Source organism: Anticarsia gemmatalis, chromosome 2 (genome assembly GCF_050436995.1).
Source record: "Anticarsia gemmatalis isolate Benzon Research Colony breed Stoneville strain chromosome 2, ilAntGemm2 primary, whole genome shotgun sequence".
Lineage (NCBI taxonomy): Eukaryota > Metazoa > Arthropoda > Insecta > Lepidoptera > Erebidae > Anticarsia > Anticarsia gemmatalis.
In genome coordinates this window covers 8408840-8429954 of record NC_134746.1, presented here as the reverse complement: position 1 = coordinate 8429954, position 21115 = coordinate 8408840, and the positions used below count along the sequence as shown (strand labels likewise).

The following is a 21115-nucleotide window of genomic DNA, read 5'->3' as shown; positions in this document are numbered from 1 at the left end:
TAATCTTTGAGATTTATCCCATTACGGTACTGTTTGATAGATTCTGTATTCTTGCACCTCCGTTCTCACTTTATTACGACACGTTAGCTCTCTGACAGACTTTTTATTTTTGTATGTGAATTCTGATGTCGACGAGCTGTTTAAGATGACAGCATTGTTATATTCTGCACCAATTTTCCTGGAATGTTAACTATAATTATTATTATACGAAGTTATGGGAAGTGGTTCATTGTAACATTGATCCATTATAACATTATAGAAGATCAAGTTGACATACGAGGTTAAACTACATTAATTTAATATCTCAAACAAAATAAAAACACCCCTTAGATTTACCTCCTTTGTTTCATAAACTTAGCAACTTATAATTACTTCGCAACTTTCGGTTCGTAGAAAACGATAGGGTATAGTTGTTGTGCCTCTAAACTTTTACCAAACGTCCATTAAGTGTCAGAATACTAAACTAACCGTGCACGCCCTACAATCAACACTTTAAAATAATAAACTATTTATCAACTTCACACTCTACTTATACTCACCGGGTTTTATTCGGGCCAAAGTGTCCGTGACTTTCCCTGAACAAAGAGCTATTAGCGAAAATGTCTGATTCAACAATAGAACAAGCAAAACGGGAAATTGATGAGTCTTTAGTTCTGAACGCATTTTGCATGCGACGTATCGGCCTCTCGTTCAAGAAGCCCGAGAGTGCATCGGCGTATTTAAGACAGAAGTTAATGTTGATTCTGTCTGTCTGCAGCATTTGTTATCACGTATTCAGTGAAATCGTCTTCATAGGTCTCACGTTGTCGAATTCGCCACGAGTAGAGGATGTCGTTCCACTTTTTCATACTTTTGGCTACGGTGCTTTAAGTAAGTAACTATGTAAAAGTATAAATTGAAGTACCTGTTTGACTATCTGTCTGTATGTTTGGACTACTTTCGCGAACTGTTACACAGGATGCGGTTTTCGCTTTATGAAGCGTAATCTTAAGAGAGTTTAATCTGATTAAGCACTAATGAAGCATGAAACCACGCATATTGAAACACGCAAGTAGTTTATTGCAATTAGTTTAATTTACATACGAACATAGATTACTGAGATATATGTAAGTTATACGTTGTTTATCAGGTATCGCAAAAGTGTTCGTGTTGTGGTACAAAAAAGATGTATTCAGTGAATTGTTGAATGAGCTGGCGGGCATATGGCCGATGCCTCCGCTCGACGAGGAAGCGCAAATCATTAAGAACAAGAGTCTCGACGCGCTGCGCATCACACATCGCTGTTAGTACACACATTTACATTAAACATAACATTATTTAGCTATTTGAGATGGTAATGTCGGAAATCGATCGATGTCAGTGCATGTTCACCTCAACTATAAGTATATACATCTCAAATATACGAATTTATGGCAATCATAAGCATTGTCTGGATAATATTAACAATCTTTAATTGTTGTGTTGCAGGGTATTTTTTCATGAACGTATCCGGCGTCTGGTTTTACAATTTGACACCAATCGGCCTTTACTTCTTCAGCTTGTTAATGGGCGACGAAAACGCGAAGATCGGATTCGTCTGGGTGTCTTGGTATCCGTTTGATAAACATCAGCCAATTGCACATGTCGCCGTTTATCTATTTGAGATATTCGCCGGTAAGAGTCGACACACTGCTTAGAAACTAATTGGCTATTTGTAGTTTGCCGACTTATTATAAATTCACTCACGTACAGAAAATAGCATTAAGTAAAAACACAGACGAACGACTGCGACACATTGACATCGTCTTTCTACAACAAAGAAACTAACGAATAAATATGTTATAGTCCGACAACTTAAAAGAGAGCTTTTGAATGCATGGTTTATCTAGATAAGAATTTTGTGTAGTTCCAAAATAAAGTAGCATCAAATAGGCCACCGTCAGGTGCATAGGCTTGCGAGACATTAGCAATATTATTAAAAAAAATGTATTCCTCCCTCAGCTGCAAACCTTGCGTACAAGACTCCCTACGAAGTTGTTAAATTATAAAACTCATGTAGCACTTAAAGGCCCACTTTTTGACCAATTCAACTTTTATAATAACATTTAATAACTTAATCGGATCTGCCGTGCTATCACACACTTAGCGAAAAAAGAACGAAATAATGACCCCTTAACTTCTAAGAACAAAATGAATGATATTACTTTTATTGACACTGGGATAGTGAAAGTCCAGATTATATAGAATCATCACAAGTCTACTATTATCACACGAGGAACATCAGTGGCTTAGTATTTACTAAGTAGCAATTAATCTCGTTGAAACGTTAATTTGTACACTTTGTAAGCTCTTAGAGCAGATAGAGATGCGATTGCGTGGGAAGCCCAAAACAAATATAATTTTGCTGACAGTGGCATTTTGATTACATTAATTATGTTATCGGTATGTAGGTGATGACACCATTCTGTCATCTTTATATTGTAATAGCCGTTTATCGCGGACAGCTTTTATTTGGCTACCAAAAATAGATATACTTAGCCTAGCCTTAGGCAAAAATGGTTGAGTCGAAGATATACTATCGTATAAATACAAGACAAAGCGATTTTTTACTAACACAAGATCGATAGAATTGACGTTTTTTTACCACAATTAGAGTGATTCAAGAAAATAACATAGAATGTAATTTTGTAGGTCAAACTTGCGTCTGGATCATGGTAGGTACCGATCTCCTGTTCTCAGCGATGGCAAGTCATATAAGTTTACTGCTAAGACTACTTAAGCGACGCCTTGAGTCTATTGGAGCTACGGAAGGGTTTAACGAAGATCAATATGAAGAAATATTGGCAAACATCAAACTTCACCAGAGACTTATCACGTAAGTAATCGCTTTTAGACCTTTATCGCAGTATCTTGTTTGACTGCCTAATTCTACTTATTATTATAAATGCGATAGTTTGTAATTGATGATGGATAGATGTAGGTATGTATGATTGTTACATTTTCACGAAACATATGTCGCGGTTTTCAATAAAATTTGTGATCCATGAATACACAGGATACTTAATCGGTTTGTTAATACACTTGTAGATTTACTGTAATATAAATTGTATGTAATCTAAGTTCGATTGAGGCTTCTGTAAATTGAAGCAGAATGGAACACTTTGCAGTTATAAAGTTCAATTGTTTTAATATTACTATCATAAAACTTATATTATTTCGATCTTGTACTAACCATACAATTCCCAGTCGTATGAGCTAGTCAAGGGTTTCGCCTTTGTTTATTATAACATTTTATAAATTGATAGTCAGTAACTCAGTACATCGAAGATTGATGTGAACGAACACCTCACCACTTTGATGTTATAAAAAGATGATAAAGCCATAACATTATGGAATAAATTCCCCATAAAAATACAATGCACACAGGAGTAAAATGCCGATGAGCTCTTCGCAATTTATTTATACTCACAGTACTCGCTTGCCATCTGACATGATAGTTGTATTTTTTATTTGCTTTGCGCTCTGAATACTTACAACGATTTAAGAAACGCAGATTGTTGTTTATAAAATGAGCAATGTAGTATTACATGTATGCTTTATGCATTTATGTAAATGATTACAATGTTTTTAAAAGAAACATTTTTCAGCTCAGGGCCAGAAACAATGCCGGTACTCATGTGAAACTTAAAAATGCCCACTACGAATAACTATGTTTTTAGAGTATTGACATGACACTTATAACGTAGTCAATATTACAGTATCACACTACTTGCAAAAACTTATCCAGTTTTCAATTATGTCAATCCAATCGTGTTCTCCATCAGAAGTTTTACGCCACGGCCGGTAACTTACTTAAGTTTTTCAAATTCGACTGTCGCCGCTCCATTGAGACGTGATTGAGTTATAGAAAGGTACATTTCAATAGCCTATTTAAGGTATTGTACTTGATGTTTTTTTGGGATTCCAGATACTGCAACGATTTAGAAAACGCTTTCTCCTTATCGAATTTCGTGAACATCATGTTGAGCTCTGTAAATATCTGCTGCGTAGTTTTTGTTATTGTGGTGCGTATTCGTTTCACGTATTTGATTCACTTCTAGACTTCACAAAAAAAAATCTCATACAATTAATCCGCGATTTGCGATCTCAGACAAAAATAACAATGGTACAACAAATAAAAGTGGCTATTCACTTTCCCTCAGACTACTAAGACATCCCAATGTGAGATTGTGTGGAAATGGATCAATTTACTATAATGGATTTAAAACTTACTAAAAACTTTCAAATGGTCTAGAAAAAATGTTAAATTAACTTAATCTTAATTTAGCTCCCAGTGCTTTATTTGTGACTTATTTTTCAGCTGCTGGAACCGTTAGTTGCAGTCAGTAATAAACTGTTTTTGGGTTCGGCACTAATTCAAATCGGAATGTTGTGTTGGTACGCTGATGACATTTTCTATGCGGTTAGCATACTTTGTTTTTATTATAAATGTTTGTTTGTGATTAAGTTCATGTTTTAGTAACCCACTTATGACTTATGTTCTTATTACATTGCACCTTGCAAATAAAAAATGATCATAATTGGTAGTGCTGCATTTTAATATTAAAGAATTTTCGTTTAAAATCTACTCGTATTTAATATCGTTGTGAACTGCTACAAGAATGCAACCATCGGATTCTTTCGCTGCATGTCTCAGTGTACATACGAACAATGTAAATTATTTTAATAAATTATGTATTTTGTGTAGAACGCAGATGTGGCGACCGCGTCTTACAATAGTGGCTGGTACCGTACTAATCCTCGGTGTCGACGCGCCCTGCTTTTCCTTATTCAGAGGTCAGTTTGTTCTAAATAGTATACAAAAAATGTGCATCTACTTGAAATATCTATAACCTTATAGAAACGAGACATTTTTTTGTAAAATCTAACGTTTCAGGGCGCAAAAACCAATTGCGTTTACTGCAATGGGCTTCACTAATATCACTTTAGTGACATATTCGGCTGTAAGTATTTCACATGTATAATTACGTTAAAGCTTTTATTAGCGATGAAACTCTTTTTTTTTTCTTTTCAGATTCTAACGAGATCATATTCGTACTTTGCGTTACTGTACACGATGTACAGTGAAAATTGATCGTCTAATTAAATTATTCGTATATTTAGAGCAGTAGATACACAATCCTAGTACTAATTAAATAGAGTATATTCTTATTCTTTTATTAGACTCGTTCTACAGCATTACAAACTCTTTAAAAAATAAGATAAAATAATTATTGTTGAAAATTGGAGCAAAGATTGACGTGATTTGTCAGTTTGACTGAAATCGTACAGCAGCGTTTGTAAACATTTAACACAAAAGCCGATGAATAAATTAAATAAGTTGGAAAATATATTGCTTATACGTGCTTGTTTGCTTTTATTAAACGTCGATAGTAAACTTTGGAGAGCGCAGTATTGAAGTAAGATATTGAACTGTGTGTCCTACAGCAAAATACTCTTCTGTTCAACATTTTATATCTTTGTGTGGGCTCGTGGCAGGCGAGGCGAGTGAGCAATCCGAACCATGAGCTCATTCCAATCTCATATTGACAAATACACCGTCGCGTCACCGACTTCTAATCCAACGGAATCCATAGAGAATGAAAGACTTCCAAGCCTTCCTGTACAAGAAGAAAAGTCAACAAAACAAAACTCTAATCAAATTGCCGCCGAACTTAATGAACATGAAGAAATACCATCGTATCAAAGAGTCGCAGCTGCTACATACTTTCAAGAATTAAATACGTACCATGCTCAAAGGAAAGCAATCTCTGTACCAAAAATTTATCATCACAGACCCCTTCAAAGTACGAAAGCCTCGAATATTATCAATAAATCCAGCTCACCGTATATCAAGAGAGGGAAACCGCTCTCGGTGAACAGACTCAAACTCTCAAGACATCGATCCAGGTCATATGATAAACTCGACTCGGTATCAAATTTTCATTATTGCACTTTAAAATCATATTTTATAAATAAAGGGTAAACTCATTCTACTTCCATTTCTTTCTAGTCGAATGAAGAAGAGGAAGTCAATGAACTTAAGCCTAAAGAGTTTATACATTTACCGAAGCTGCAACCTAAAGAAAGGGATTTTTTACAACTTGTATCAGAAAATGACGTCGAAGCTGTACAACAATATCTGCAAGAGAATCCGACGTTGAATATAAATTGCATTAATTTCCAGGTCATAAGACCAAATGCTTTCATCGATGCACAAATAAAAGTTTGTAATAAATGATAACACTATTTTAACCTTTTAGGGTGTATCGGCGATTCACATAGCCGTAAAAAACAGATCAGAGGCTATGGTAGAATTTCTCTTAACGTTTCCGAATCTGGAAATCGGTGACAGTGTGTTGCATGCCGTACGAGATAACAGTATTAAAATATTGGGTAAAATTGTTCTCATTCTGGCTTTCACTTTACCTACCTTATATGACAATTTAAGTATAGCAGGTAGTTGTGTACCTTTACAGTGATGTTGTTGGACGCTCAGCTGAAGATCTCGCCAGGGTTAGAATGTGCGGGAACTACTCATTCAGCGGACTTCCCCGTGCACGTGACGCCTCTCGTTCTAGCTGCTCAGATGGGACACTATGAAATCGTAACGCTTTTGATAGAGCGTGGCCACACTATCGCCCGACCTCATCTACCTAACTGTCCTTGTAACACTTGCAGGTGAGTTACTACCTCAACATAAACAGAAACTCCCATTTCTCGTACTTTTAATTTCGTGATTTCACTTTCTCCACTAATTAAATCCAGCAGCATTTAACCAATTTTAAGGGATTGATTGATTATTATTATTATTTATCTCTATCTTTTCATATTAATACCAGCTTATGGTAACATACATATTTCATTTTCTTTTTGAACAACATATTTCATTTTGAACTAAATAGAAACGCTCGTTCATCTTGTAAATTAACCTATCCGTTATTGATTTTTATTATATTCATTTTGAAAAACGATTTGAAAGTATTACTGTTAATTTTAAAGATGGCTTAAAAATAGCTTTATTTACGTTCAATAATAAAATGTAGGCAATTTATTTTAGATTTAAGAAGTCATTTTCTGTTAGGAATAGATATTTATTGATCATATGAATAATTTAACAATATAAAATCGAACAAACTTGAATAGTGCAAATGTATAGTGACTGGCGACGATATTTGCTGCTCCCACGTAGGTAAATGGCCTATATGTTGTCTTGAAAGCCTGATTTACGATTACCGCACCTTTATTCATGTAAAAATGCATATTATTTTTGCTTACGCTCCAGTCGATGGTAAAAATCCTCTATTGAATGTCATAAGAGATTATTCTACAAGAAATTATTATAAATGCTTTTGTGTCGATATAAAGTTTAGCTTGTGGATTAAAAAAATATTTGCGTATGCCAAAACCAAATCCAGTCTAATTTATTATTTTACTTAATTGCACTTATTCCAATCTATTAGGTGTTACTCGTAGTAAGTTTAACGCTGTATATTTATTATGATTCATTAGAAACTCCCAAATAAAAGACGATGCCCTGCATATAAGTAGTGCGCGGTTGTCGGTGTATCGCGCTATCGCATCCCCTGCGTACCTGGTCCACGTGTCGTCGGACCCTATCTTGACCGCGTTCCGGCTCACCGCGGAGCTGGCAGCCAACGCCGCTGCCAATAGGCAATTAGCTGCAGCTTATCTACAACTAGCTGACGACGTCAGCGCGTTCGCCGTTGACCTCATAGGTAAAATTATCTTGATAATGTATGTTACACTACAAGAATAAATACGTCATCAATGGCTTAATTCACAGGGTGTTGTCGCACCTCCGAAGAAGTAGAAATAATCCTAAAGCAGACCACGGGCTGCAAAAGTCGTCGCCATTTCGTCTTGCCGAGACTTCTTATGGCACTGGATTGCAAACAAAAAGAATTTGTAGCCCATCCGAACACACAACAGGTAAATACGCTTAAGAAGAATTATAATTACAAATAGTTTGAATAACAACTTGCTTAATTGTACATTAAAATAACTTATGGTCAGGTGCTCGAGTCGTACTGGCTCGGCGACTGGCACGATTGGAGGAGCAAGGCTGTATTAACAAAAGCTTGGATCATTCTGATGCGCGTACTCATTACACCAATTATTCTCCTTGTATGCATGGTGAGCATATTATTTTCGCTTTATTCATAGCGGGTAACGAGAGTGTGTGTCTAATTAGTGTGTTCACAGATCGCGCCTCGTCATCGGCTCGTAACACATTGGCAGATACCGTTGAATAAACTGATTACTCATATTTCTGCATACTTCGTATTCCTAGCTCTGGTCTTCTATATCTCTAATCAAGATAAATCAGGACAGAAACGAGGACCACCAAACACAGGTTCGCGCTTTACTTTCTGATGACTGTGATGAGATCTTTTGTCGAGATTATCACAATTAATTGCACACGATATGACGATACCGCAGCCGCAACTTGATAGCACGTCATTATGTGCTGCACAGTTAGTTAGCTGCTGTGTGCATTGCCTATGTATTTCTTTATCTGTCAGTCAATGACAACCGAAACCGTTATCGTAGAGCCGTTCTAAAGAAAAGTCAAGCCACGAAGCGGTTGGTGCTGTATTATTGCACTGCAATTTTAGAATAACAAAGATGAGATTAGGTTGCAAAATTATACCTCTTTTATTTATTTAATGTTATAGGAGCTGAAGGTCCACTGATACTGTACGTCTGTGGTTACACGTGGTCAGCTATTCGGATGTGCTTAATGCAAGGTCCTCGTCGCTATTTTACAAAGTTGTGGAATTGGGCCGAAATTATTATGTTATCGCTCTTCGGACTTACATTCGTGTTTTGGGTTGACGCTGCGTGCGACATTGCTGCAAACGATGACGAGAATTTAGGTAAATCAGAAAATTATAAAACTGAGTGGTATTTTATAAACCGTAACGTTCAAAATAAGATTTCTTTCCTCCAAAGTACTGACAATGTTTTTTTCTGTTGAAAAAATACGTAGTGGCACTATTCGTGACCAATGAAAGAACCTAAAAAACGAAGCACTCGTATTATCAAATGTTTAAGCTGAATGTAACCTTTGAAACTCCACAGAACGCAAGTATTGGAACCAGCACGACCCCACTTTGTTAGCCGAAGGCACGTTTTGCTTGGCGACTATATTCGCTTTCTTCCGACTTATGTTCCTATGCCAGTTGAACTACCATCTAGGGCCACTGCAGGTATGCTGATTTTACATTTAAATACCGCATTGATTCTATGTAAGAATGCCCTCGTTAGAAAATGTTACTAACATACCTTTATTCAAATTAGATCTCCTTCTTTGGGTTTACTGTTCCAACAGTTCGCTCTATGCAAAGATTATAACTGATCTTGTAGGTAGATGTTTTAATAGCGGTCTGACTGACCAACTTTATAATGATAGCATTGTGTTTCCTGCCTACTTAATTGAACTATTCGCTTACAGAACGGTTATCTTACAGGTATCGTTAGGAAAAATGACTATCGATATTTACAAATACATAATAGTATTTGCAATTATTATAAGCGCGTTTGCCGCGGGACTAGCTCGTTTCTATCAGTACTACGACGGCATGGTGTATGAAGACGAGTTCGGCATGAAAACTGTACAGGTAAATTATCGTGTGTTTTCATCTAATTCTACATCATTAACAGACGGTTTCACATCAAACTCGTTTCACACTTAAGTCAACACTCAACACGTACTTCTATATAAAAGTGTCTGGAAATCGATATTTCCGTCTTCAGAATTCGTCAGACGCAATGAGCCTCAGAGTTAAGCCAAGCCGAACTCAGTAAACAATTTAGCGTAGCCTCTGCTGGTTTTTCGCTTACTAAATTATTAAAACGCTGTAAACGTTTGACATTTGTGACTCAATGACCGCAACACATTTTCCATGTATTAAAAATGGGTTGTTCTATGTTCTCGTGAATATAATAATTTGAGCTTAGAATATAATGTCCGTCTAATAAAACTTTGACCCTCAATTGTACTTACTAACGGTATTTTATGGTCGTAGCCTTTATGATCTAACATAAGTAAGTACATATATCATTCTAAAACAGAGGGTCGGAGAGTAGGTTAATACCTAATAAAAAAATTATGACAAAGGTAAGACTCGACAGTATTTTATTTCCTAAGCACACTTAGCGTTTGTTTCTGTTGTAACTCTTAACATAAATATTTAAATTTATTTTATCTGACTTACTTTCCAACACACTAAGACGATAAATTTTATAGCGGAACATAGCTCCTTTTTAGAACGAGCTACCTGGTCTAAATACATACAGGGTGTCCCAAAACTCAACGATAATCCGAGACAGGATGAAAGGCCAAGTCATACCGGCTATAGGAAAAATAAAAAAAAAATCCATATCACTTAGTTCAGCAATAATAGACACTTTTCAAAAAAGTTGAAAATCCACATCCTTCATCGCATTTTCAAGTCCTGTGATCACCAATGTCACAATTTCGCTGTGTTTTTTTGCATTTCGTGATCTTCATTAAATATGCTATTAATCGTAAAACAAATTAATGCACAAAACATTGTTAATTTCATAAAAAAAGTTAAGTTTTAGTGAGTCATGGTTCACAAAAATATCGTTAGGTAACTTTGACGCTTCATATTGAAAAAAGAATGTACTACACTACCCTTGGCAAGTTATTTCAAAAGTTGGCGCATTTAATCAAGATTTCAAAATGGTGCAACACTTGCCACTTTTCTTGCCATTAAAAATGTTATTTTTATTTGAACGACGAGTATCCTCGAAAATGGATCGGACGCAGTGATACAATTGTATGGCCTCCTCGTTCCCCCGATCTAAATTCAGTAGATATTTTTTACTGGGAATGCATAAAATAAAAAGTCTATTCGAAATCAATAGAAAATCTATCAGAACTTCGCCAGAAAATTGAGACAGCGTCAGAAGAAATAAATGCAAGGAATTTTGCTTGACTGGTAAAAAGATCTTTTGTACGCCGTTGCAGAGCCTGTATTCGTGCCAGAGGAAAGCAATTATTTTTAGTAAAGAGGTAATTGAGTCAGTCCACAACCAATATTTAATGTAATAAACATAATAGGTAATAATAATAAAAATAAAAAAGAATGAACGAACCATCGTTCTTATTTAATTATTCTCCTTAAACTAAAGTAAGTCCGAATTGTTTTCCTCTGGCACAAATACAGGCTCTGCAACGCCTTACAAAAGACCTTTGCACCAGTCAAGCAATATTCCTTGCATTTATTTCCTCTGACGCTGTGTAAATTTTCTGGCGAAGTTCTGATAGATTTTCTATTGATTTCGAATAGACTTTTTATTTTATGCATTCCCAGTAAAAAATATCTACTGGATTTAGATCGGGGGAACGAGGAGGCCATACAATTGTATCACTGCGTCCGATCCATTTTCGAGGATACTCGTCGTTCAAATAAAAATAACATTTTTAATGGCAAGAAAAGTGGCAAGTGTTGCACCATTTTGAAATCTTGATTAAATGCGCCAACTTTTGAAATAACTTGCCAAGGGTAGTGTAGTACATTTTTTTTTCAATATGAAGCGTCAAAGTTACCTAACGATATTTTTGTGAACCATGACTCACTAAAACTTAACTTTTTTTATGAAATTAACAATGTTTTGTGCATTAATTTGTTTTACGATTAATAGCATATTTAATGAAGATCACGAAATGCAAGAAAACACAGCGAAATTGTGACAATGGTGATCACAGGACTTGAAAATGCGATCAAGGGTGTGGAATTTTAACTTTTTCGAAAAGTGTCTATTATTGCTGAACTAAGTGACATGGATTTTTTTTTTTATTTTTCCTAGAACCAGTATGACTTGGCCTTTCATCCTGTCTCGGATTATCGTTGAGTTTTGGGACACCCTGTATATACAGAGGGGTTAAATATTTCACTATAAAGCTGGCACATTGAATATAAAATATATTCCATTTGCAGCTGACTTACTGCAGTTGTAGAGTCCTGGCAATCGATTGTAGTGTGAACTATGTGTCGAAGTAGTCGTAAAACGAGTAGTTACTTAACATTACACGAGCTTTCGTATTTAATCATTAGTTCACATTGTCTGCAGCCTATTTCACGGATCATTGCAGCTTACAATGAAACATTTACTGTTACTTTACATTAGTTCTTGAACAAAAACCGGATGATCTGCCTATGTAAAACATTTACACTGGTTCCCATGACTCACGATGTTGCTTTGTTATTGAAGTTTACAGCTTTACACTAGCGAATTAAGTACTTATGTAACGATGTTCACATCACTCGCAGGTGTCTTCATTCACAAGCTTATCTGACACCTTAAATACTCTATTCTGGTCCCTTTTTTGTATGGCGCCTTTGGAAAGCGCTGATGTGGTCTTAGAAAATACTAGAGACCCGAAACAACTGGACAAATCTCATGAAAACCGACACGCTTTTACAGAACGAATAGGATATTTCTGCTTTGGATGTAAGTCATGCTAAATTAAGATTTTATCGTAAGCCTTTTAAAAACTTGTACATCTCTATGTAAAGATTCAATTACTTTTATTCAGGTTTGCAACTTTAACTGTGCTGAATACGTGACGCATTGTAACATATTTGATGAAATGTTTAATTATTTGTGTAGCGGTTTAGTAAGGTTACGATTGATAAATAGTGGTATTGTATACTACAGTTTCAATATTTAATAACCCAACTTTTGCTGTTTAAGTTGTGAACTTGTAGCCAAATACGGTACGGCAATAAACACCCTTAAATTATGTCAATAATATAAGTATTTACCTATTTCAAGAGACCCAAAACAGGCTTTGTCGACCCTACCGTATTTTCAGTACTAAAGAAATTAAATACTTATTTCTATTTTGCAGGTTTCGAAGTAATATCTGTAATAGTTGTATTGAACATGCTCATAGCAACGATGTCCAATACTTTTCAAAGAGTTAATGATAACGTTGATATCGAATGGACTTTCGGGAAAACTGAAGTAAGCTTTATAAATAAATTATTATAGTTAGATGTTGTCTTACTATTTAACTCCTTAGGGTTTTTTACACATGTATCAATATAGTTAGTAGGTACATAACTGATTTTATAAAATACAAATGAAGAACATAAGAATAAAGTGATAGTAGGTAAATAATATGTTTAATTTGTAAATCATGTATTCCCTACGTGCATGTTTCGATGATAATAATAATTTATATTTATTAGTTCGTAAAAAATTGTCAAAAGCCTAAGTTATGAAAGAAAGTAGGTGTCTGAGTGTAATAAGCTATTGTTACGTCCGCTAATAAATATGAAAGTAATAAGTATAAAAACCGCACTCCAATTATTTGTAAATCAATTTATTTATGGTTACGTACGCTACTTGTGCGAACTCGCGAAAGTTATATACAAAACCACTGCCAATATTCAGTAACATACTCTAGCCACAACTTGATGGCATAACATAATATGAGCAGTAAGTATAAAATAGAAATCGCTTCAGGAACGTAGCAATTATATGCGTGCGTAAGCGAAAATTTATAAAAGCTTCCTAATTTTAATTTTGTTTCCAGAATAAATCAATCTTTCTTTTTCCAGTGTTCCATTTGTTTTTCTTATGTGAAAAATCTTTGGCTAAAAGCACGCTAAGCCACTTTCACGGTTACATTAAAATTGAGCATACTACCGACGGTACCTACCTATTAACATTATCTACCTTTTCCACATAACATCGCGAAAGGATTAAAACTCTTCCAATAATATAATGAAGAAAAGAATATCAAATAGCAAATGACTGATTATTAAGTCTAGTATCTAGCTTTTAAAGATAATGTTTACAGCGTTGACCGCAGTATAACGATTCAGATTGAAAGCTAAATTAACTGTGTTATAAAACAATTCAGGTTATCGAAGCCGGTCAGCGACTGGCAAACAATAAAATGAAGCTCACTTTGTTAACTGCTCAGCTAAGTTGTAACAGTGGTAGTTAACTAGCACAGGCTGATGTAGGAGCCTTTAAAAAGATATTAATGTTTATCGAAAAGGGCTGCTAAGTATTTTTTTATTGAATGTACCTACTTTCTTATCTCAGTTTATTTGTCGTAGTCACTGTTACTTATGTTCGATCCTAGAAGAGTTAAATACCAAAACCCCGTATTTAAGGCCCGGCTTAGAACTCTGATTTATGCTGTATTTTTTTCAATTTAACGCAAAGATGAGTCGTCATTATCTACAATTTATTTGATAACAATTTATAATATTCATTTTATTTGCAGGTATACATCGACTATATGTTACAAACGACGCTACCGTCCCCTTTCAACATGATTCCCACAGCATCAGGACTGGGCAGCGCTATTGAATGGATGTGGATCAAGTTAAGATCACCGACGGGAGTCTACGCCAAATGGTCGCTTCCCTACTGCTGTTACATTGTTCGTATAACATTACAGTTTCATTACATTCTCATATACATAACGCATCAAGCAATGAATGCAATTAATTAGTATTTAATGTCATAATAGAACAATGAGTCATCAATCTTGATATCACCGTTGTTGAATAAATAAGCTATAACATTATTCATTACTATCTCACTTGAAAAAGTAAGTTTCCTGTTACCGCTGAGTATGCGCTATTTTCTCAAAGCTCTTTGAAAAGTTTTAACAAGCACCTTATCTGTTAATGTAAATCTTTAAAGTCAATTAATATGTTAGAAAAATTTACGCCCCGCTTGTAGTTTGATAAAGGTCCTCCGTGGAATACCAACGCTATCTATAGATGTCAATAGCTGTTTTATAAATAAAAAATACGGCACTAATCCTAGGATACAACTTTAGATTTAATCGAAAATTGTATTTCTAGCATCATTTAGCACTTAGCAGCCTTTAGCCAGATGAAAAATCTACATATTAGTACATATAAATATATCTGAATATCTTGATTACCTACTTCAATTTTGTTCTATATACGTGTCGTGTGTCGTATTGTAACCCGCAAATCTGCGTGCCTTCATTTGACCTTTTCCACATCATGTAAACAGATCGCAGCGGTTAAGCTCATCGCACATCTTGATGAATACATACACAACACATCAAGCTTAATCATTTCATACAAACAAATCTAAACGTTTAATGTGTTATTGCCGTATTTTTACATACACCTTATATTGTCATTAATAGCAGTAGACATTTGCGTGATCAAACGGAACATTTAACTATAATTATTTATGCATTAGGAGCGCGATGTGGAGGCTTCAGTTCAACGCGACTACCCGGCGCTGATGTCCGTCCTCGTGCAACGATACTTTAGAGATAAAAGCACGTCGAAAATTTACTTAATATGTCACCATTGTGGAAAATAAACAAGAATGATGTGTTATTTATTTACCAAGTTTGTCTTAAATGCTGATGATGCGCTTGATTCATCAACTATGTGCTTAAATAGCTATCTTATCATACTTAATGTGTAGTCCCATTTTTTGCTGGTAATAAGCATACCATTAATGTGTTTGTTGTACAATAAAAGACATCAATCTGCTTGATTACTTTTAATATAATGTATATTTAACATGGAATAAAATATATTATTTACAACTTAAACATATTCATTAAGAATACACTGTTATACGAGGAATATTCAGAACAAGTACACTGAGAGAAAGGCCCATTTCATTAACTGTCGGATGACGTTAATTCATGTACAAATATTGATACAATCTAAATGTAATAAAGGACAATATGAAACAGACCTTTATTCGCACATATTTATATCTTAAGACTATCGCAACATTCTTTATAAAGGTAAGATTCCATATACAACTGCAGACCGCAGGCGGCGTTTGCTTTAAATGGACCTGTCCCTTGCACTCGCCGTTTAAAATCATACAAATTAATAGTGTGAAACAACGCATTCTGCCGCGGTCTACAGTCATTTACGGAATCTACCCCAACACTGGCAATCGGCATAAGTCACATACACGAATAGTCAATTCACGTGGACAATCCCAAGTACATCCATGGGGAGGGGGCGTTGGCCTCAGATCACATCCTGACATGGAACTTGCCCGCTTTGGTGACGTATTTGACGCCCTTGAAGGGCTTGTACTTGGCACCGTACATGTCGAGACGGCTCACTCGTAGCCCGCTGACGGCTAACTGTGGGATTGTGAAGTGCACGTTGATGCTTGGGTTCGCGCCCGCAGTGTCCGCGCCCGATGCTACTGACACCTGAACAAAATATTTTGTTAATAATAAAAGAATAATGATCACTTGCTCTAACGATGAAGGAAAACATCGTGATGTAACCTTGCGTGCTTAAAATTTGGTTAATACATTTATTGAGGGCACGCAAAGTCCCCAACCCGCACTTGGCCAGCCCCGTAGACTCAAGGCCAGACCCCTTCCTCGTTTGGGAGGCCCTCGCCCAGCAGTGGGACAGTAATGGTTTAAAAAAAAATAATGACGCTTTATTCTAATTAAATGAAAAAAGAGGTTTATACTCATCGATTTGTTGCATTTTTTATTAACGGATGAACAAGCATACTTGTCGTTAATTGCACTACGATATTGTTTAATAGGAAGTTTTACACTTTCTATCCAGGAAACATAAATGCGACTTGAGAAAGTTAGAGGAAGTGTATGTAGTCTGACAAATATTTAATTGTTGAGTTCGCTAAAATTATTTCGTTAATGATAAATTCACCTACAAAAAATACGTATTCTTAAATAATTTGTAAATACTTACGGTGCCTCTAATATTGGGTAGCTTCGGCAACTCGATACGCCCTATATCCCACAGCAGCACTTTACTTACTGGGTCATACGAGTACTTCCCTTGATTAGCGGTCAGAGAGCAATTCAACACGCACTTCGGCATACAGATCTCTAATGCTACATCTGCAAAAGAAAATAGAGAAGTACATTGTTTAATTATTTTATAACAATACGTATTTGTTACCTGTGATTGTGATTATAACAAGCTTATACCGCAGTAGTTAAGATGGTCGCCACGCTACTACTATTGTATCGGGAAATCGTAGGTTCGTTTCTCTCACGGAACAATTATTTGTGCGATCCACAAATAGTTATTTCGGGTCTGGATCCGCGACACAAGAGGAATTCTTTGAGCGGGAGTTGTCATTTTGAGAGATATACTGAGCACTTTGCTAACTGGAAACGGGATTGTTTCAGTATTCTTACAGAATAAGGAGACACATCATTGTATTGAGCATTTGAAATACACAAAACCACACAAACCACCAAAGCAGTTAAAACACTTTTTGTCGATTAGAAGACTAGAATCGTCTAGAAACGTCCATAAATATATCTACTATCTAGATTACCAGGTTAACAGGTAAAAAGTGATAATTTATTTCTACTGAATATTTTTTGCATATTATTGCGAGATTACAGGTGTTAAAATATATCAAATATGCATAATCATCCAATAACAATAGAAAAAATATGCTTAGTCATATTTTAACTCTACCAAATACGAAACAGTAGGCCACATGTAAACTAAATTGCTTTAAAGTTATATTTAACTGATGTATAGTGTAATGTGAAATGAATAAATGTATCATAAACTTTAATAAAATCACAAAAGTTTCGAGATTTGAATAATTTTAGGAAGTGTATTTACAATAATTTACATATTGTCATTGATACAGTTTTAAATTTAGATATTTATTTTTGTAAGATTACCATAATATTCTTGTATTTTTATAGTTATATACAGACGGACATGTCACAAATTTTTCTTTGATCGACGTTTTACAGTTAAATGTTCTCATATTTTGCCATGACGGCAAATGAAAGATGATGTTAACTGGTAATTTTTTTTTTTTTATTTGTAAGGAATTGACCAAGTGGCGTTCTTTGGTCTCTGCCTATCCCTACGGGAAAAAGGCGTGATATTATGTATGTAGGTATCTTTAGAATATTTCTAGCAAAAGTTTAAAATCTCAAATAACTAAAAAGTTATGCTTACTTTCTAAAGTCCTTCCCATAGTCTGCTTTGGTCCCACAGTAAGGTCCAACCGGCCTTGATCGCCGTTGGTACGTAGCGATAAGTTATGTCTCACATAGATCGGTATTGCCACTATACTCTGTGACCCGATGTGGTACGACATCAGGCGAAAGTTGCCGTCCGGTGGAATGAATGATAGTATTCTTTCAGACTGGAAATAAAAAGTTTCATTTTATATTAAAAATACATAAGATAAAACATTAATAGTTATTTTTTTCCTTTTTAGAAAAATACTACGAAACATTGAGCAAGCACTGCTATAGGATATTTTTGGGGACACACAAATTTCGTAAAAAAAGAACTAAAAAGGCATATTTTGTATGTTATTTAGCAAATAACATGGGTTCACTAAACTTTAAATTGATTTCACAACTTTTACGTAACTGGTTACTAAAAACAACATAACATTTCCTGTAGTACTTCTGTCCTTAATCATGTGAATTGGAAATTGAAATGATTAATTTTATTCTTACCTCCCATCTCTTAAATCTAACGCACGGATGGAACGAGACGTCGTCGAACAGTCGCGGGTTAACAAATGTTAACGTCAGATCTGGCATTCCACTTAATTTTATACAACAATCAATCTGAAACAAGAAAAGTTGTTTATTTTTATACTAAGCATCATTAGAATACACTTTATCCAATCCAATAAGAACTTGACCATATGGGATTAGGTGCAGTATTTTTTAGTTTCTTTCAAAATTACTTTCAATTCATATAGCAAACCTATGCTAATAAATATTGTACAGTACATAGGTTTTGCAGGTCTATGGGCAGCCTAAAATGATTTACTGATACGCTGATTCGCGTTTCAACTAGTTGTAAAGATAGCAATGCATCATTTTATTATAGTACTTGTACTTACATATCCCTGTATTTCAGCAGAAACTGTGGCCCCACTCTTATCAATAATGGCGTCGACTTCCTCGACCACGTCGAAGTATGCCTCATTGTTCGCGTACTTGACACCCGAGCGACGCCACGGCACGTTCGACAACTGCCCGGACGGCAATATTGAAGATACACTAGAACACAACAACACAAGATTGTTTCTCTAATAAAGTATTTCAAGACACACTATTAACAAAAAAATCCTTTTAAAAGGGCTGATAGTCCCCAAAAGTTTGAGAGCCTATGATTTAAAAATCAGACACCGGTAGGTATGATAAATTTAATTTTGGAAGAGAGCATGCTTCAAGCATTTAAAAATATTATGAAAAGAACATTCAAAATAATCACTCAAAATCAGCAAAAGCTGACCTTTACTAAATTACTTACTTAGATTTCCCAGTTACAGTATTGGCAATAGTCCTTAATATATTAGGTGGTTTAATCAATTCCTTTAGAATGTTGCTCTCTGTGGCTAATGGGAAGCCATTGTCAAGCATTTCATCCAACAACTGAAATAAAATGTATTTGATTAAAACAGCCAAATAAAACAATGAAAAATATCAGTATGTTTAAAAATTACCTCATATACTACTACATAATTTTCCTTAATTATAGTCTCTGTGCAGTCCGAAAAATAATCCTGAAATCAAAATATACATATTTGTTACACATATAACAGAATGTGGGAATCAGTTATACAAAAATCATATCATGTAAATACTATTATAATGTTTCTGATAAGCATTTCAAATATTAGACAATATACATTTCAAATATAACATTACACATTGCTTCCCTGAATCTTGAGTCCCCAGAACATATTTTAAGTGAAGTCTATCTGAGTTTAAATAATTAAAACTACACAAATCATAGAACTTTGTCTACAGAAGTCAGTAACAAACAGAACTCATACCTGGAATGTATCAACAACTCTATGCAGGAATTCAATCACAAACAGTGGCGCCACCTCCTGCATGCACACAGCAACCAGTGCCACCCCTCCCCTTTGTATCGATATCAAGTAGTGGTGCGGAGCTGCCAACACTGGTGGGACATCCTGTAACATTTTCATATTTATATCACTCAACAATTCATGTGTGATTAGTAAAAGCTAAGGAGGATTGATGTTGAAAGGCGGCCAGTTGTAAATGCATCAACCAAATCCCTAGGCAACTTGGTTATGAGAGATAAAACATGTTGTCCCCATCAAATGTGGGACAAGGGCAAGACAAAGAAGAAAATAAAAATTAACTATGTCCAGTTTTATTCAAATGCTTGGCAACTTTATGTGTAATGTTGTGTCACTTGCTGAATTATCCAAACAGGCTATTTTTATTGGCATTTGCTATTGTCACTGCCCCTTTTCAGCAGTTTTAATGACAAATGTACAAGATCTAATCTTTAATAACTTACGTTGGGGGAGGCCCGCTGAGCTTCCAAGTAGTAGTCACATACTGATCTTGGTATAACACTACGCCAATGTTTCTCAAGAAACACATCCCTGTAATTTTAAGTCAATAGATATAGATTTATAAGCAAGTCATGAACACTTGATCAAAACAGTTTATAAATAAAGTCTAACACTTCAAAACGTACTCGGTATAATGTCAAGAAAGGGGCACTTTCTCTTCTTACTTTAACTAAAGTATTGGTTCTGCTTTAACGAGCGATTTTAGACATATTTTTTAAGGATGTTTAGACCATCTCAATTATATTCAAACGAAGTGCCGTGTAGGCTATATTTCGATACGATAAAAGCTAAAAAATACAGTCTGCTTTGTCAGTAAAGACATAAATAATACATACCCAGAAGGATTTATGATAAATAAGCTGTGTATCATTTCAAGATTTCCGTTCTAAATTAAATTGAGCAAATACACTTTACGCGTAAAATAGTATTATATTAATATTTCGGTTAGCAATTGCAACGTCGATCACTATTTTACTCAGTTTTCACTTGATATTTCAACTTCAAGTTTCAGTTTGTGACATTTGTTTGACAAATTTGACAACCTGTCTAGTTTGGATTATACTGTTAACGCTTGTCCCCACAATCAAATCGATTAAATGATTTATTTATTATCGATACCTACGCAACTTAATATTACAAACTTGAATATGTTCTATTTATTAAAACAGCAATTCAATTA

At 35.1% G+C, this 21115-nt stretch overlaps 3 protein-coding genes across 3 annotated transcripts; 2 read left to right on the top strand and 1 right to left on the bottom strand.

The window, feature by feature from the left end:
• The first annotated feature begins 599 nt into the window (after positions 1-599).
• LOC142978435 (odorant receptor 4-like) lies at positions 600-5113 on the top strand. Its single transcript, XM_076122896.1, has 9 exons — positions 600-705; positions 1130-1282; positions 1468-1653; positions 2671-2854; positions 3947-4043; positions 4340-4441; positions 4727-4815; positions 4916-4982; positions 5054-5113. Exons 1-9 carry the CDS (start codon positions 600-602, stop codon positions 5111-5113), a joined length of 1044 nt encoding a protein of 347 aa, XP_075979011.1.
• A 429-nt stretch (positions 5114-5542) lies between these two features.
• On the top strand, positions 5543-15480 carry LOC142986331 (short transient receptor potential channel 4-like). The gene is made up of 15 exons (XM_076134787.1): positions 5543-5950; positions 6032-6205; positions 6282-6414; positions 6498-6699; positions 7531-7757; positions 7826-7971; positions 8056-8175; positions 8245-8395; positions 8718-8918; positions 9124-9251; positions 9513-9662; positions 12345-12525; positions 12926-13041; positions 14318-14476; positions 15280-15480. The coding sequence occupies exons 1-15, from the start codon at positions 5543-5545 to the stop codon at positions 15403-15405; spliced, it is 2622 nt and encodes an 873-aa protein (XP_075990902.1). The 3' UTR covers positions 15406-15480.
• A 96-nt stretch (positions 15481-15576) lies between these two features.
• Positions 15577-20962, bottom strand: cm (AP-3 complex subunit carmine). Its single transcript, XM_076130245.1, has 10 exons — positions 20772-20962; positions 20379-20466; positions 19879-20022; positions 19546-19605; positions 19353-19474; positions 18940-19099; positions 18545-18658; positions 18033-18222; positions 16788-16939; positions 15577-16270 (listed from the first exon to the last, which is right to left on the bottom strand). Exons 1-10 carry the CDS (start codon positions 20804-20806, stop codon positions 16085-16087), a joined length of 1251 nt encoding a protein of 416 aa, XP_075986360.1. The 5' UTR covers positions 20807-20962; the 3' UTR covers positions 15577-16084.
• Positions 20963-21115: the final 153 nt, after the last annotated feature.

Bases quoted from the DNA above. Each gene is read 5' to 3' on its own strand.
- cm (XM_076130245.1), bottom strand. From the start codon at position 20,806: ATGATACACAGCTTATTTATCATAAATCCTTCTGG. The intron at 19,606-19,878 runs GTATGAGTTCTG...TTTTGATTTCAG, and splicing joins GAGTTGTTGATACATTCCAG to GATTATTTTTCGGACTGCAC. The intron at 18,223-18,544 runs GTAAGAATAAAA...TTTTATTTCCAG, and splicing joins TTAGATTTAAGAGATGGGAG to TCTGAAAGAATACTATCATT.
- LOC142978435 (XM_076122896.1), top strand. From the start codon at position 600: ATGTCTGATTCAACAATAGAACAAGCAAAACGGGAAATTGATGAGTCT. The intron at 706-1,129 runs GTGCATCGGCGT...GTTGTTTATCAG, and splicing joins CTCGTTCAAGAAGCCCGAGA to GTATCGCAAAAGTGTTCGTG. The intron at 2,855-3,946 runs GTAAGTAATCGC...TTGGGATTCCAG, and splicing joins CTTCACCAGAGACTTATCAC to ATACTGCAACGATTTAGAAA.
- LOC142986331 (XM_076134787.1), top strand. From the start codon at position 5,543: ATGAGCTCATTCCAATCTCATATTGACAAATACACCGTCGCGTCACCG. The intron at 9,252-9,512 runs GTATGCTGATTT...GTTATCTTACAG, and splicing joins ACCATCTAGGGCCACTGCAG to GTATCGTTAGGAAAAATGAC. The intron at 12,526-12,925 runs GTAAGTCATGCT...TCTATTTTGCAG, and splicing joins AGGATATTTCTGCTTTGGAT to GTTTCGAAGTAATATCTGTA.